This window comes from Ptychodera flava, chromosome 1 (assembly GCF_041260155.1).
Source record: "Ptychodera flava strain L36383 chromosome 1, AS_Pfla_20210202, whole genome shotgun sequence".
Taxonomy (NCBI): domain Eukaryota; kingdom Metazoa; phylum Hemichordata; class Enteropneusta; family Ptychoderidae; genus Ptychodera; species Ptychodera flava.
The window spans coordinates 55,284,755-55,301,624 of record NC_091928.1 but is presented as its reverse complement, the minus strand read 5'-3'; the positions used below and the strand labels follow the sequence as shown (position 1 = coordinate 55,301,624).

At 37.6% G+C, this 16,870-nt stretch overlaps 1 protein-coding gene across 3 annotated transcripts in view; it reads right to left on the bottom strand.

The window, feature by feature from the left end:
* Positions 1 to 16,870, bottom strand: part of LOC139141401 (arylsulfatase B-like) — a 150,633-nt gene that overhangs the window by 4,137 nt on the left and 129,626 nt on the right. Inside the window, exons 1-6 of one of the 3 annotated variants that reach the window (XM_070711027.1) lie at positions 11,010 to 11,117; positions 9,469 to 9,620; positions 8,651 to 8,810; positions 7,925 to 8,037; positions 2,865 to 2,978; positions 2,103 to 2,225 (exon numbers count right to left, since the gene is read on the bottom strand). In XM_070711027.1, coding sequence (XP_070567128.1) covers positions 2,103 to 2,225; positions 2,865 to 2,978; positions 7,925 to 8,037; positions 8,651 to 8,810; positions 9,469 to 9,585 — 627 coding nt within the window. In that variant the 5' untranslated portion in view covers positions 9,586 to 9,620; positions 11,010 to 11,117. Of the gene's footprint in view, positions 1 to 2,102; positions 2,226 to 2,864; positions 2,979 to 7,924; positions 8,038 to 8,650; positions 8,811 to 9,468; positions 9,621 to 10,529; positions 10,667 to 11,009; positions 11,118 to 16,870 lie in introns of those variants that run through there. The other 2 variants (XM_070711035.1, XM_070711042.1) reach the window with 2 other exon arrangements.

Sequence of the window (16,870 nt, the reverse complement as noted above, 5' to 3'; positions counted from 1 at the left end):
ACTTATTTGAGAAAAAGTTATTGAGCTTTCATAAAAATAGCACTCTGTGACCTATGACCTCAAGTGCTGCTGCTCTGAATTTATGGAACATCTGACACGTACCGGTAGTCCAACTAGTTCCAGGATGTTTTGATTTTGCTGCTACTATCATCCTAGATAAAAGTCAAAAGGTGACCTTGGCAGATGACTCAAACAATTTCAAAATGTAATGAAAACTTTTCATGGAATAAATTGCAAACCAAACTACATAATGGAGCAATATAAAAAGAATTATCTCCATTGGAAAAATGCCTCATTGCAAACAATAACATTTTCAGTTTTCAACTCTATTGTACAATACAAACATAGGGCCAAAGTCCCTGAAGCTACTATAGACATGGATACAAAATTAAGTATTTCCTGACTGTATGAAATTATCTCACTAAGGTCATCCTAGGGACATGTAAACCAAATATTAAAGCTGTCTGACCAGCGGTTTTGAAAAAACAAGCGACTCAACAGTTGACAGAGCTCTGCTGTGTTATGTAGAGAATAACCTTTTGTGACACATGTATTGATGAAGAAGGTGGATATCTTTGATAGCTCATTTCAGGATGGCCTGTCCAAAAATGGAAAAAAAATTCCGTAAAAATACAGATTTGCATATTTCATCAGACTATATTAGTCTATAATAGCAAATAAACGAGAGTTATTTACATTCTAATTAAAGTAAACAAGACTTGCTTAAATCAAGATTTACGTCATAATAAAACAGCATATCTGTCAGGTTATAAAGAATCTTGAGCTGGTTATAATCTTTTAATATCAGTATTTTCATCCTATTAACCAAGCACATTTTAACTTTCAAATTAACATTGTAAGTAAGTTCTGTTGAATAAGTTGAGACTGTATGTACTCAGAGAAAGCACACGAAGAGACAAATGTTTGTAACTCAAGAAGTTCAAGGTCATCAAAAGCATTATAAGGAATCATGTTACACTTTCATTGCATTGTTTACACAGATTGCATAATTGCTATAAATAGCACGAGGAATCTTACAGCCCAGCTTTACCATAAAAACCCTATCACTTTGACCACTCTTTTAATTGACCACTCTATTTTTTTCCTCAAAAAGTAATCTTATTTTATCCTTACCAAGTCAACCATAAATGAAAATTAGAACTTTCTCTATCTCTATTTATTTGACCACCCTATCATGACAAACTATTATGAGCAATTTCTTTTAGATAACATAAATGGTGGTTCAGAATATATCAAAGTTGGGATTCAGGAAAGTTGCCTTTACATGTTTTAATCCTCCAAGATGGTAAGCATTTCACTATGAACTGTCAAAAAAAGTTGAACTTTCTGATAATTCCACACTAAAATTATTTTGCTTTGATGATTTCCTAATTAATTCAATTATTTAAAATCATATTAATTATTTTTTTCTGGGTGAATTGATAGGGTTTATACAGTACAAGAATTACATACAATGTAAGTCAAATTTGACCAAAAATGACAAAAAAATTCCTTAAAAATACACATTTGCATATTTCATCACAATTTGAACAAATCTAAGTTGGGTTATTATCCTTAGGGACCTGTATACCAAATAACAAAGCTGTCTGCCCAGCGGTTATGAAGAAGAAGATATTTTATCAAAAACACCTTTTTGGCATTAATTTGCCTATTTTCAACAATATCGAAAAATTAAAAAAAATAGTTTCTCAAAATCATATTTTTCATCTACACAACAAATATCAAATCAGTAAGTACTGCGGTTCTCAAGATATTTGAGTGGACGGACGCCTCACAAACGGACATACATACATACATACATACATACATACAGACTGATGACGGACGCCGGACGGATACCCATCCCAATAGCTTCTATAGACTATAGTCTATAATAGCTAAAAATCAAGATGTGACAGATTGCACAGGGAGACTGAAATTGTCAGTGACAGTCTCCCATGTCAGCTATTTTTCTGTTGATATATCATTTGTTTTGCTCAACAACAAAGTACATTCATTAACTTCACAAAGTTATTGATACTTTAACAATACACAACCCAGATGCTGGGGGTCTGACGATGCAACAAGTCTGGAAATCTTACCTGCTTTTGATTATGGTTTTTAATGATATTGACAGCCTTCTCAGTGAATAATTCTGTACTGTACTCTCCAAACACAGAGCGTTCTAACTCTCTGTTGTTTCTGAAATCTAATCCAATGTATTTCTTAAAAGAGGGAAAGAAAAATAAAGACTTATCAAAATATTGTATTTAAATCATTTGTGAGCATGCTAGTATTTGATGATATCATTGTGTGAATATTATTTTGTTTAATTCAACTTTTCCTCTTTTGCTTACAGCCTAAAAATTTTAATCATGTTACTCAGTTTTTAGAATCCACAAAATAAGCAGAGTATTACACTGCAGCGTTCTCCCAACGATTTCTGGTAGAGTGACGGCTAATTTGCATGACAATTAATGTAATTGTTATGGTAATGAGTTTCTATTGTTTACCGAAAATAAAAGAGTGGCTGCAACCACTCTATAATTGCTTTGGGGAGAACACTGCACTGCATTATGGGACAATTTTTTTTTATTTTAACAGCTCATCCAAAATGTTTTGTATAGTACAATGGATTCACCCATCTGTCACTATAGTGTTATTATTTGATTAACATTTTGACTACTACAATTTAGTAAAGTGGCTGTACTACATAAAGCCCGAACACAAATACATATCCCAAATTTTCCAGAACTCAAGGCTTAGAGTAACTGTATGATTATAGCACCAGAAACTTCTGGCACACAATCTAGTCACGGTGATAAAAATTAAGATTATTGCTAGTAAGTAATTTTGAAGCTTACATTGGTTTGTGCTGTGTGGATGTAATAGTCCTCTTCTCCATTGTAATAACCATAGTGAGTATCAAAACCACGGAACAGAGGAGTGAATTCCCAGGCATAGTATCCTAAGTGCCACTAAAAGTATCAAAACCACGGAACAGAGGAGTGAATTCCCAGGCATAGTATCCTAAGTGCCACTAAAAGTATCAAAACCACGGAACAGAGGAGTGAATTCCCAGGCATAGTATCCCAAGTGCCACTAAAAGTATCAAAACCACGGAACAGAGGAGTGAATTCCCAGGCATAGTATCCTAAGTGCCACTAAAAGTATCAAAACCACGGAACAGAGGAGTGAATTCCCAGGCATAGTATCCTAAGTGCCACTAAAAGTATCAAAACCACGGAACAGAGGAGTGAATTCCCAGGCATAGTATCCTAAGTGCCACTAAAAGTATCAAAACCACGGAACAGAGGAGTGAATTCCCAGGCATAGTATCCTAAGTGCCACTAAAAGTATCAAAACCACGGAACAGAGGAGTGAATTCCAAGGCATAGTATCCCAAGTGCCACTAAAAGTATCAAAACCACGGAACAGAGGGGTGAATTCCCAGGCATAGTATCCCAAGTGCCACTAAAAGTATCAAAACCACGGAACAGAGGAGTGAATTCCCAGGCATAGTATCCCAAGTGCCACTAAAAGTATCAAAACCACGGAACAGAGGAGTGAATTCCCAGGCATAGTATCCAAGTGCCACTAAAAGTATCAAAACCACGGAACAGAGGAGTGAATTCCCAGGCATAGTATCCCAAGTGCCACTAAAAGTATCAAAACCACGGAACAGAGGAGTGAATTCCCAGGCATAGTATCCCAAGTGCCACTAAAAGTATCAAAACCACGGAACAGAGGAGTGAATTCCCAGGCATAGTATCCCAAGTGCCACTAAAAGTATCAAAACCACAGAACAGAGGAGTGAATTCCCAGGCATAGTATCCTAAGTGCCACTAAAAGTATCAAAACCACGGAACAGAGGAGTGAATTCCCAGGCATAGTATCCCAAGTGCCACTAAAAGTATCAAAACCACGGAACAGAGGAGTGAATTCCCAGGCATAGTATCCTAAGTGCCACTAAAAGTATCAAAACCACGGAACAGAGGAGTGAATTCCCAGGCATAGTATCCCAAGTGCCACTAAAAGTATCAAAACCACAGAACAGAGGAGTGAATTCCCAGGCATAGTATCCTAAGTGCCACTAAAAGTATCAAAACCACGGAACAGAGGAGTGAATTCCCAGGCATAGTATCCTAAGTGCCACTAAAAGTATCAAAACCACGGAACAGAGGAGTGAATTCCCAGGCATAGTATCCTAAGTGCCACTAAAAGTATCAAAACCACGGAACAGAGGAGTGAATTCCAGGCATAGTATCCTAAGTGCCACTAAAAGTATCAAAACCACGGAACAGAGGAGTGAATTCCCAGGCATAGTATCCTAAGTGCCACTAAAAGTATCAAAACTACGGAACAGAGGAGTGAATTCCCAGGCATAGTATCCTAAGTGCCACTAAAAGTATCAAAACCACGGAACAGAGGAGTGAATTCCCAGGCATAGTATCCTAAGTGCCACTAAAAGTATCAAAACCACGGAACAGAGGGGTGAATTCCCAGGCATAGTATCCTAAGTGCCACTAAAAGTATCAAAAATCACGGAACAGAGGAGTGAATTCCCAGGCATAGTATCCTAAGTGCCACTAAAAGTATCAAAACCACGGAACAGAGGGGTGAATTCCCAGGCATAGTATCCTAAGTGCCACTAAAAGTATCAAAAATCACGGAACAGAGGAGTGAATTCCCAGGCATAGTATCCTAAGTGCCACTAAAAGTATCAAAACCACGGAACAGAGGAGTGAATTCCAGGCATAGTATCCTAAGTGCCACTAAAAGTATCAAAACCACGGAACAGAGGAGTGAATTCCCAGGCATAGTATCCTAAGTGCCACTAAAAGTATCAAAACCACGGAACAGAGGAGTGAATTCCCAGGCATAGTATCCTAAGTGCCACTAAAAGTATCAAAACCACGGAACAGAGGAGTGAATTCCCAGGCATAGTATCCTAAGTGCCACTAAAAGTATCAAAACCACGGAACAGAGGAGTGAATTCCCAGGCATAGTATCCTAAGTGCCACTAAAAGTATCAAAACCACGGAACAGAGGAGTGAATTCCCAGGCATAGTATCCTAAGTGCCACTAAAAGTATCAAAAATCACGGAACAGAGGAGTGAATTCCCAGGCATAGTATCCTAAGTGCCACTAAAAGTATCAAAACCACGGAACAGAGGAGTGAATTCCCAGGCATAGTATCCTAAGTGCCACTAAAAGTATCAAAAATCACGGAACAGAGGAGTGAATTCCCAGGCATAGTATCCTAAGTGCCACTAAAAGTATCAAAACCACGGAACAGAGGAGTGAATTCCCAGGCATAGTATCCTAAGTGCCACTAAAAGTATCAAAACCACGGAACAGAGGGGTGAATTCCCAGGCATAGTATCCTAAGTGCCACTAAAAGTATCAAAAATCACGGAACAGAGGAGTGAATTCCCAGGCATAGTATCCTAAGTGCCACTAAAAGTATCAAAACCACGGAACAGAGGGGTGAATTCCCAGGCATAGTATCCTAAGTGCCACTAAAAGTATCAAAATCACGGAACAGAGGAGTGAATTCCCAGGCATAGTATCCTAAGTGCCACTAAAAGTATCAAAACCACGGAACAGAGGAGTGAATTCCCAGGCATAGTATCCTAAGTGCCACTAAAAGTATCAAAACCACGGAACAGAGGAGTGAATTCCCAGGCATAGTATCCTAAGTGCCACTAAAAGTATCAAAACCACGGAACAGAGGAGTGAATTCCCAGGCATAGTATCCTAAGTGCCACTAAAAGTATCAAAACCACGGAACAGAGGAGTGAATTCCCAGGCATAGTATCCTAAGTGCCACTAAAAGTATCAAAACCACGGAACAGAGGAGTGAATTCCCAGGCATAGTATCCTAAGTGCCACTAAAAGTATCAAAACCACGGAACAGAGGAGTGAATTCCCAGGCATAGTATCCTAAGTGCCACTAAAAGTATCAAAACCACGGAACAGAGGAGTGAATTCCCAGGCATAGTATCCTAAGTGCCACTAAAAGTATCAAAACCACGGAACAGAGGAGTGAATTCCCAGGCATAGTATCCCAAGTGCCACTAAAAGTATCAAAACACGGAACAGAGGAGTGAATTCCCAGGCATAGTATCCTAAGTGCCACTAAAAGTATCAAAACCACGGAACAGAGGAGTGAATTCCCAGGCATAGTATCCCAAGTGCCACTAAAAGTATCAAAACCACGGAACAGAGGAGTGAATACCCAGGCATAGTATCCTAAGTGCCACTAAAAGTATCAAAACCACGGAACAGAGGAGTGAATTCCCAGGCATAGTATCCCAAGTGCCACTAAAAGTATCAAAACCACGGAACAGAGGGGTGAATTCCCAGGCATAGTATCCTAAGTGCCACTAAAAGTATCAAAACTACGGAACAGAGGAGTGAATTCCCAGGCATAGTATCCTAAGTGCCACTAAAAGTATCAAAACCACGGAACAGAGGAGTGAATTCCCAGGCATAGTATCCTAAGTGCCACTAAAAGTATCAAAACCACGGAACAGAGGAGTGAATTCCCAGGCATAGTATCCTAAGTGCCACTAAAAGTATCAAAACCACGGAACAGAGGAGTGAATTCCCAGGCATAGTATCCTAAGTGCCACTAAAAGTATCAAAACCACGGAACAGAGGAGTGAATTCCCAGGCATAGTATCCTAAGTGCCACTAAAAGTATCAAAACCACGGAACAGAGGAGTGAATTCCCAGGCATAGTATCCTAAGTGCCACTAAAAGTATCAAAACCACGGAACAGAGGAGTGAATTCCCAGGCATAGTATCCTAAGTGCCACTAAAAGTATCAAAACCACGGAACAGAGGAGTGAATTCCCAGGCATAGTATCCTAAGTGCCACTAAAAGTATCAAAACCACGGAACAGAGGAGTGAATTCCCAGGAATAGTATCCTAAGTGCCACTAAAAGTATCAAAAATCATAGCTCACAATTGACATGTTTGTGAAATATAAATGACAAATTTTGACTTCATACATGGCATTACGTAGGAACAAACTATCACTATAAACTTGAACCTGTACTTACAGGGACAACAGACATAACTTTTGATAATATATTATATATTTTCACAGTGATACAAGTAAATTTCTTATATGTAAAACAACAAAATATATTGTATAGCCTTGCAAACACTAAGAATAATGAACAATATGTAATGTTAATGTTTACAAATGAATTCTAGTTGTCAACAATAATATTGGACATAATATCACACAGGCTGGCTGACAAGTTGAACATTAGGCAATGTAAATATTGGGGAGTTAAGAAAATTGTATTTTACAAAACAGATAAAAAGTATGACAATGAAAAATACATCAAACGTTGCGACTAACAAAGGTTTATTTAATAGTAAAATGATGGACTAGCAGCCAGATAAGAGGCCAATACAAATTGTTGGGTCCAGGGGAATCTCTTCAAGTCAGCTAGGAAGATTTGTGATTCTCCCAGTGATGTGAATGGATATGTTGATGTTAAGGTAGAATGTGCCTCGGGGAATTACAATTCTTTTCTGATCTACCACTTGTAAGGGTTCATTTTAAACTCTTGGTGTAAAACACCCTTCACCATCTTAGTTTTTAAAAAATCAAGAATTTTATGTTTCTCCATAGAGTTACTATAACATGTGATGGTGGCCATTTTGAATTTCAGATATCAGTAAATCTTGGGTAATTTGTTTCTCTAGTACTAGCACGGTGACCCCAAATTTTTATTCATGACTTTGAAAGAGGAAAGTTGAAAGATTCCCTGAGGAAAACTTGAGCAAAAGTTTAAGTCTTTCATTTTTGAAGCACATACTACCTTAAGGCAACAAAATTACATCATACTGATGTTCAAGGCCATTAGGCAATAGACCAATGCGGTCAATTTGAATGCTTACCTTACCCACAATGTGAGTGGAATATCCCAGTTTTTTGAGATACTGAGCCATAGTGGTTTCATTCAATGGTAAACCATAGGGATGATCTGCTGTGATTGTGTCATGCTGGAGACCTTCAGATGTAAAATGTTGTGTGCATGGATGTATACATTACATATACCAAGCTCACTTTTACTTCACCAATAAGAAACAATATCTGTTTTTGAGTTATGCAAATTATCCCTCACCACAAAAATAACTTGTATTAGTGATGTCGGACTTGAGAATGCATTTATTTCTAAAGTATACCAAAACCTGTACAACATATTGCTCTCTGCCAAAAGAAATTTTGGATAAATTTTGTCGTTTTGAACCTATGTTTCTCATTCTGCAGCTTGTAGATCTTTGATGTGACATTTTTAGGTTACGTTTACAATGAGTGGTCAAATAGTACCAGATTTGCAATTCCTTTGAGTATAATTTCACAAACGTCTCTTCAAAATTTTCAGACAAATAATCATTTTTTGCAAATTAATGATATCATTATTATTCAGTATACAAGTATTTTTTGTGATACCAGTGTTTTACAACTTCCTTGAAACTCAAAGGAATTGTCCTTTGGCATCCATAGGACTAATCTTACTTACCATATAGGATGTTTGCCTGTCATCAAAGCAGCTCTGGTTGGTGTATAGATCGGCTGTATATAGTAATCGTGTAGAATTCTATAGGACTAATATTACTTACCAAGATGTATAGGATGTCTGCCTGTCATCAAAGCAGCCCTGGTTGGTGTACAGATTGGCTGTACATAGTAATTGTGTAATATGACTCCATTGTAAGCCAAGTCATCAATGTTTGGAGTGGGAATCTGATCAGATCCATGGAAACTCACATCATCCCATCCCTGTAATATCAAAGTGAGAAAAATTTGTTTTTCTGTATTCTCACATCCTGTGACCTGACATAGTAGCAAAGAATCGGTGAATAGTGAGTGTGTGTTTGCTAAATATTATCTCCAATGATGTTTCATCGAACAGCTTTTAGCAAAATAAAGTTGGATTACTCCACATTTCGACTACCACCACCCCCCCCACCACCACCACCACCCCTATCAAAAATTTGCCAGCAAAGTCACAGCAATTCACTGGAGTCAATTCTTTCTCTGGTAACCTGCTAGTTTTTCACTATCTCTCTTTGTTTGTTAGTTTCCTTGTGTATTATAGATGTGTTGATTGCTGTCATGAGCCATTCTCACAAGCCAGAGCAATAATTTCCGCTCCGCTGACCTACACAAAAATCAAGTAGCGCTGAGCTGTTGCCGTAAAGAGGCGCGTGGTTTACGACGATGTCATGAGCGGACATATGATGTTTTGTGACAAAAAACACCCATAACAAGCTCTTTGTGATAAATGATAATTACTATGCTTGCAAGGCGTTCAAAGGAAGTAAGGTAGACTGCATTAAGCGTTACATTTTACCTCTGCTACTATCAAGAAAATAACAGATATCTGTCTCTCCAATAAAGTATGAAAATTTTTATTGTGTTTGTAAAATTCTCTTACCAGATCATCAGCAATGATGAGGATAATATGTGGTTGCTTAGCGACTGAAGTATGACTTCCAAAGTGCAACAATCCTAATATGATGATATGGCTGAAGGGAAAGTTTGTTGACTTCATCTTCTACTGAATCAATATGTCTGTTGCCTGGCAACCTGAATTGAGAAAAAACATTTGAATAACTACAAAGATAACAAAGGAAACAACTTTCTTATTTTTTTTAATTTATCAATCTTTTCCTTTAGCAATCAAGAAATCAATCTATTTATTGATTTTATAGAAATCAATCTATTTACTGATTGACAATGTTTGAAATAAAATGATAAAAACATGAAAGTTTCAAATTGAGCATTTAATGTGACATATTTTAATACATTTTACTCCTACTTCCCTCTCTACAGGGCTACCCATGCTGTTTGAAACAATGAACCAAACTCTGATAGGTAAAGGGTTGGAGTTGAACAGTCATACAAACTGACCCATGATACTGGTATCTTGTGTGTCACTCATAACATGAATGTCAATAGGTCAAACCCGGAATTCGAATGTAAGACGATACAAACAAAATCATGATGTGCACAAATACGTGCTGGGCCTGTGAACAAAGAATGTCCTTTTTATTCCAGAGTTTAACCATGCTGAACATTCATTCTGGCAATTATTGGTTGATTAATAATCACAAATGAAACCCAATTGTATGAATAATAATGCAATAAAGAAAATATGAAAATGAAATCTTTGTTTGTGCATTTACAAAAGCCATTCCATGATTTTAACCATTTCCTGGCAACCCAAGCACAAGGCATTTTACATATTGCCTCAGATGCCTCTAAAAATTCACCATGAGAGATGATCCAAAATTAAATAAAAGAAATTGTTATTATTCCAAGTCTCTGCAATGCAATTGGGGATTTGAGGAATATCTTTGTAGTAACATTGCATGGTGCTTGTTTTTAAACTATGGTTTTCAGGGATGCAATGTCTGAAGAAAAATTGTGGCCCAACAAATTGTCCTTTTTCATGATTGCATTACTCATCTCTACTAACTATTCATTTCTACTCACAAAATTTTGTCATCTTCCACTGTTCTTGGTTCAACAAAAATAAATTTTGCACATGTTTTGTTTCATTTCGGACCTCCTTACACAAACTCCTCTCATTTTGCATTTTCAACTTCCTTTACAGATACCACCACTACCCGCTACAACAAAGCCAGAGTATCAGATTAGGAGAGTTTTTTTCCAGGACGCTAATCACCCCTATCTAATCAGAATCCCTTTTCAAATAATTACAAACGCGTCGACATATATGCACTCGCTATCGCTCGTGCATAGGCCATGAACTGATCGAAATCTCTTGGTATCCCGTCGCTGGGTGTGTACAACGTCCGGTCCATGCTCAGTAAATCCCACAAGTACGAGGCGTGTGCTGCGACGAACCATCAGAACCATGGAGGTCGGTGGATCTCGTAAGGGAATGTTTTAAAATAAAAATTAACAGTATCATTAGTTTTACATGTATCATAAAGTCAAACAGTTACTCACTGATTCCCGGCGTAAGCCGACTGATAAAAGTAACGCTGCCTACAGTAGAGCTTCAGACTTTGCGGTTCAAGTTTTACTTTTTGTCGGGATCAGGTGACACAGCGCAATGGTCACGTGACCACTTTTGATGACCTTTCACCCTAACAATATTTTCCTATTATTAACTTTTTTGCAACCGTGACTGGTTGCAGCGCTCTCGCACCAGTTTATCATGCGTCATGATGCGTGTAATCAAAATGTTGTCTTAAACCCTACATAAATTCAAATATGAAAAATATTGAAGACAATTTGTAAGCTTGTACTTTGACAAAAATGTGTAGGTCAATAAGGTTGAACGTCACACTGCACTCTGCAGATTGTATATTTTTTGAAATCCTGTTTGGGGAATCTGTATCATTTTCGTTGCCGTCACCGGATCACATCGACATTCAATTTGTCATCGTCTTCATTAGAAACACGCTGATAATAATGTATCTCTAACTTAATCAGTGTAAAACTTCATCGCGGTATGAAGAAAGTATGCGGAAAGTTAGACTGAAAGATCCGTCGCTCGAGGGCGTTCTCTAGGCTCCCTGCTCTAAGCTAGCGTAGAAGCTAGCGTCCTCGAGAGACGGATCTTTCAGCCGAACGTTTGCCTCGGCTGAATTTCGATAGAAAGAAGCACCGTTGGTGGGGTATGGGTGGGTCACAGGTGTGTGGAGTTTTAGGTGTAGGCATAGACAGTACTGACTATGGTGTTGGGTAACGTAATTTACCAGGGACTAGAAACACCAGAAAAATGTTGTTTAATTTAAAAGTGTCAGTAAATTTTATTTGCCTTAATAGCTAAGAGATAGTTCGACTATTGCTGATTTTATGAATAAATTATCGCATTTGTATGATTTCTACAATATAATCTGTTCGCAACATTTACACAAAATTCTCTATTTAGCTAAATTCTCGACACAGGATATTCAAATCTTGATGGTTAAGCTACGTTACATTTCTTGTCTGTAGATGGCATTGCTAAAAATAATAAAGGTGTGTAAGAAATAGTTGTAATAGATAATAAATTTCTCCATTGGATATCAATTCGTCAACCAATAAATCACTTGATTCTCATTTGCCTTAGCAACCACTGGTGTCTGTTTTTGCGTTTTCCCAGAATGCACTGGTTCTAACATTTCTTATTTTGCTGGGTGGTGGATTACTAGCTAGGTGACTTTTGTCGATGGCTGGTAATGTGTACACAGTCTTGCCCTTCACAGCTATGTTTCCTTGCTCTGCATATGAAACAAGAGGCAAGTACAGAATTATTGTTTGATCGTTCAGTACTATATAGTCAGAGTGACATTATTAATACATCGACCTTTGGTATGTCACGAAATATTGCGCTATGCCATGCCATATTTTGTAGTGTAATGTTGTGTCCTGTCCTGTCATGTCTTGTCATGTCATACCATACCATATAATGTCAGTCATATTGTGTTTTGTGATTTTACTGTTCTATGTTGTGCCATGTCTTGTTGTGTAGTGCATGTTAAAATGTGTCACGACATATTGTTAAATGTCGTAACCGTGACGTGTACCGTCTTTTATTTCTCACATTTCTTGACATTAACAGAACAATTACTACAAAGTTCTCAATTGGTGACATCTCGTTAATATAGTTATAAATTATATTATAGGAGTCATCTTTAATTTCCTTTTGAAATAAATCTGTATTGGAAAGTTACGGATGTTAATTTCTTGATAATCGAAAAATTTCGAAATCGGAAATCATGCTAAAATATTCAAAACATGTTATATACGTGCAATCTCTCTCTCTCTCTCTCTCTCTCTCTCTCTCTCTCTCTCTCTCTCTCTCTCTCTCTCTCTCTCTCTCTCTCTCTCTCTCTCTCTTACCGATTACGTTATCGGCTGACATTTCGTCTTCGAAGGTAACAAATCCAAATCCTTTCGGTTTGCCGTTTGGGTTTTTCATGATTCGGAGAACTTTGATTGGTCCATACTTTAAGAGTTCTTCTTGTAAATCATTTTCCGTCAATCCCTGAGTCCCTCCAAGGAAAACTTTGCCTCGGGTTCTCTGTCAAGCAAAGTACACGTCTGTTATTTATATGTCTATTTCGACCAGTGTCACTTTTATTGAAAACCCCGTTATGATGGCTCTAATTTATATAAGGTATCATCATCCATGCACAGAAAACACTGCCACTATAAACAATCAGCACCGTCTTCACCAGCCATCAGCCTAATCTTACTTCATCATCGCCGTTATCACTAGAACTGTCGACATCACAACCACGATCATCATCATCATCATTATCAAATTATTGGCGTCGTAGTAATCATGATCATTTCACTCACATTCTTCACCAATGTACATCAACTATCTCCGAGACAAAATACAATGTAAATTCTATGTCATGTCTAAAAAAATGTAAGCGATTGTACACATGGGTTTGCTTGTACTGTCATCATGTGATCTCTTGGGCGAACCGGGTCTGTAGAACACATCGCATCGTTTTAGAGTGGAACCATTGCACAGCTTCATGGAATGAAGGCCACAAGATAAGCCTACATTATTTGCCATGGCGATTACCTCGCTAAAATATCCCGATTCTCCTATACCGTCGTAGAAAAACCCATTGTCCCCAGATTCCTCAGGGATGCTGAATATTTCCATGGATGTTGAAGATCCCGTACCATTGTCATATGGAATTGCCGGTTTGACATCTACTGTCATACCATTGGGCAACGTGTGAAATCGACGCCCTGTCGTACAAAAGGGTTAGATAATGTGAAATAGACCTGGTGATAGAGCGTTAAACAGTATCAAACGTTTACTGCATCTCGGGTAAAGATATTTGGACTTCAAAAATGTTTATAATATTTGTTGGTCTGCTGCTCCTGTGGCCTCGTTTTGACGTTCATGGAATAGCTGACGGAAGTTTACAACATCTTATCTTATCTTGCTTATGGTCTTGGCAAACTTCGATAATTTAATTTTCTCCACGAAGTTGACAGAGGGCGGGCCATATAGGGACCATTATGAATTCAGATTCCGGTAAATTGAGCGAGTAATGGCAGCATGTAAGAAAGTCCAAATTAATGAAAAGCAAGCCCGGCCTAGGCTCTCAAATCGACAAGCGAAGACAGTTGCTAGCAACTATGCTGGTACTTTGCAGCACTCAACAATTTTAGAAACATTTGAGAAATTATGTACATCAGCGAGATCAACAACGAACACCCACATTGAAAAAAATAAAAAGTTAATTTTTTACTTTCTCTCAAATTTATTACTGTGTATTTTGAATGTTACTTAGGACAATATGAATTCTATTTCATAACTGTTTACGTCGAGTGTGGTAAACATGTGAGACGGAAGCATGTCATTTCATTCGTTACGTATAAAGATTCCGGCCGAGTTGATATTCATGTTGTTTCAAAATATCCGAACTTCTAAATTTAGCTTACGTGTTTGAAACTTTATCCCATTATTGTTTTGCCGAGCGAGAATGATAGTTATTTGCTCAGACAGAACGATGGTCAATACACAGTTTTATAAAGCGACATCAAAAAGTTACCAATCGGAACATTATAGCCTTGTACCAAATTATTTAGTACTTCTTTAATTTTTTCATGTATTGATATGCCTAAAATACTTCGTTGCAAACTTTCAATTTATTAGATATAAAAATACTGCTTTACGGTTTCCCTGAAATCACCAAAGTGGTATCTCATACTTTGCGTTGAAATTACTTACCAAGTAAATGATGGCTCGGAGGTAGCCTGTATTCTACGAAACCAAATCCTTTACTCATTCCAGATTTCTGATCTTTTTGATACAAATCGACTTGATTTTCCCAAACTGTCTGAAATAATGATAAATATCGCTCTGTTTGGCGTTTCCAATACCACCGACGAAATAGCGCGTCATCGGCGCGTACTGCGAGAGTTGGACTCGTTGCGGGGGTCGGATAGGTGATGAAATGCGCACTGGGATGTCTTGGGCAATTTCTTCCATGCTTTCAGTGATTGGTACATGGGCTGGCGCAGAGGCTGAGCTTCGTGGCCACACTGGTTTGAACTCAGAGTCGCTATATTTCTATAATGTATTGAAAATAGAAAAGTTACTGAACACGCGTGTACAGTGTGTCAAGTTAAAAAATTACAGTATAGCTCTAATCTTTGGTAACGAGAAAGTGCACAGAATCTCGCGAGATGTGATTTACAGACATATTTATGAAATTTAATCTAAATTTAATTTATAAACTACAAACAATTAAGCATTGTTCACACGCCTATCTCTTTTGTCTCGGATAGGAATTTTACAGAACACAAGATACTAAAAATGTTACCTCGATATTGCACGGCGTAGATAACACGGAGTTCTCAAAGAATAGCATTTTGCCGTCCAATTTTCATTCAGGAATTTGAGTTGATTAATGGTAATCTTAATCTTACCTCGGATAAATCTTGTTTAAAGCCATGGGTTTCTGAGTAAATTTTTGGAATGACGTTATTAAAGACACCGTCTGGCAGGCCAGAAAATTGATTCCATAAAGGCAATGTAGAGCTTGCAGATTCTGAGTCAGATGAAATGTTGATGCTAAAGAAAAAATTAATAAAGGAGTGAAATATAGTTGCGATCTCTTAAGATGACAAGTATTATGACGCATTTAGATACATTGTATTAGACTGATCACAGTCAACGTTCACACTGCTTCTAACAAACAAAAAGTACAAACTATTAGAACTTTTAGAAAGTGTGTTTGTATTTTACGAAATGTCTACTCGACATTAGTCAAATCTTTTTTAACGTTAATGAAATCAAAGAGATAATATTCACGTTAATTGCAACTCACCTTTCTTCAGATCCATTCATTTTTTGTGTTGAAACCGTCTTCAAAGCAAATAAACTCAACGCTGACTGCAGCATCGCTTTTGAAGCAAAGCTTCTCCGCACAACTGCCCAATCCATGGAACACGTTCTGCCCGTTCCAGCAACTTCGGATTCCATAGAGAAAAACACCATTCCATTATGACGCGCGGCGAGTTCATTTCTGGGAGCGCTTTAACTATGTACGATCGGAAAAAGTAAAAGTAATGTCAATTTTTTCAAATGGGGATTTTTGAATACCTACATATGTGAATAGTCCAAAACTGGGAAAAAAACATGGGGTCACCGCGCTTGTTTTCTTACAAAATGACATTAAAAATTCACGGTTTTTCACAAAATCACTAAAAATCAATAAAACAGGTCATCATTTTCATATTTATATCATGATTGCATTTTCACGTTTACACTGTAAAAGAATAAAGAAATTATAAACCTAAGCTACTTTGAAGATTTTACTTACATTAAAATTGAGTTAAAAAGTCATCATATTTATTTTTTAACCAAAATTGCAACAAATATGCCCCAAATTTTAGGAATGGAGAGGGTAATTTATTAATTATTGATAGTTTCTACTAATGTCAATTTTCTCAAACTTTGCCAAATAATAGCACTTTTTGTGAATTTTCCAAAACCACATTTTGTTTAGTAGGTCACCGAGCTCGATTTTTCACAATTTTGCAAAAACTACTAGGATTTACAGGTTCTAGCGATAAACCATGCTCTCCCGGGTTCGTCGCACGAGGGCGCTCTTCAAATGCCGCTGACCTGCCGTGGCTACCTCAGTGGCCCTGTCCAGGCATGGTCATGATTTAAACCTACCATTAAACTTTAATGAGAGGAAATGACAGAACAAAGCAAAGACTTTTAGGTTCTTCTACTTTTAGAGTCTATATATTAATACAGCATACAAAAAATCACGCAATATTTATTGGCGTACGCTTATCGGTGGGGATTAGGTTGACTTCGCTGCAGGCTAAGT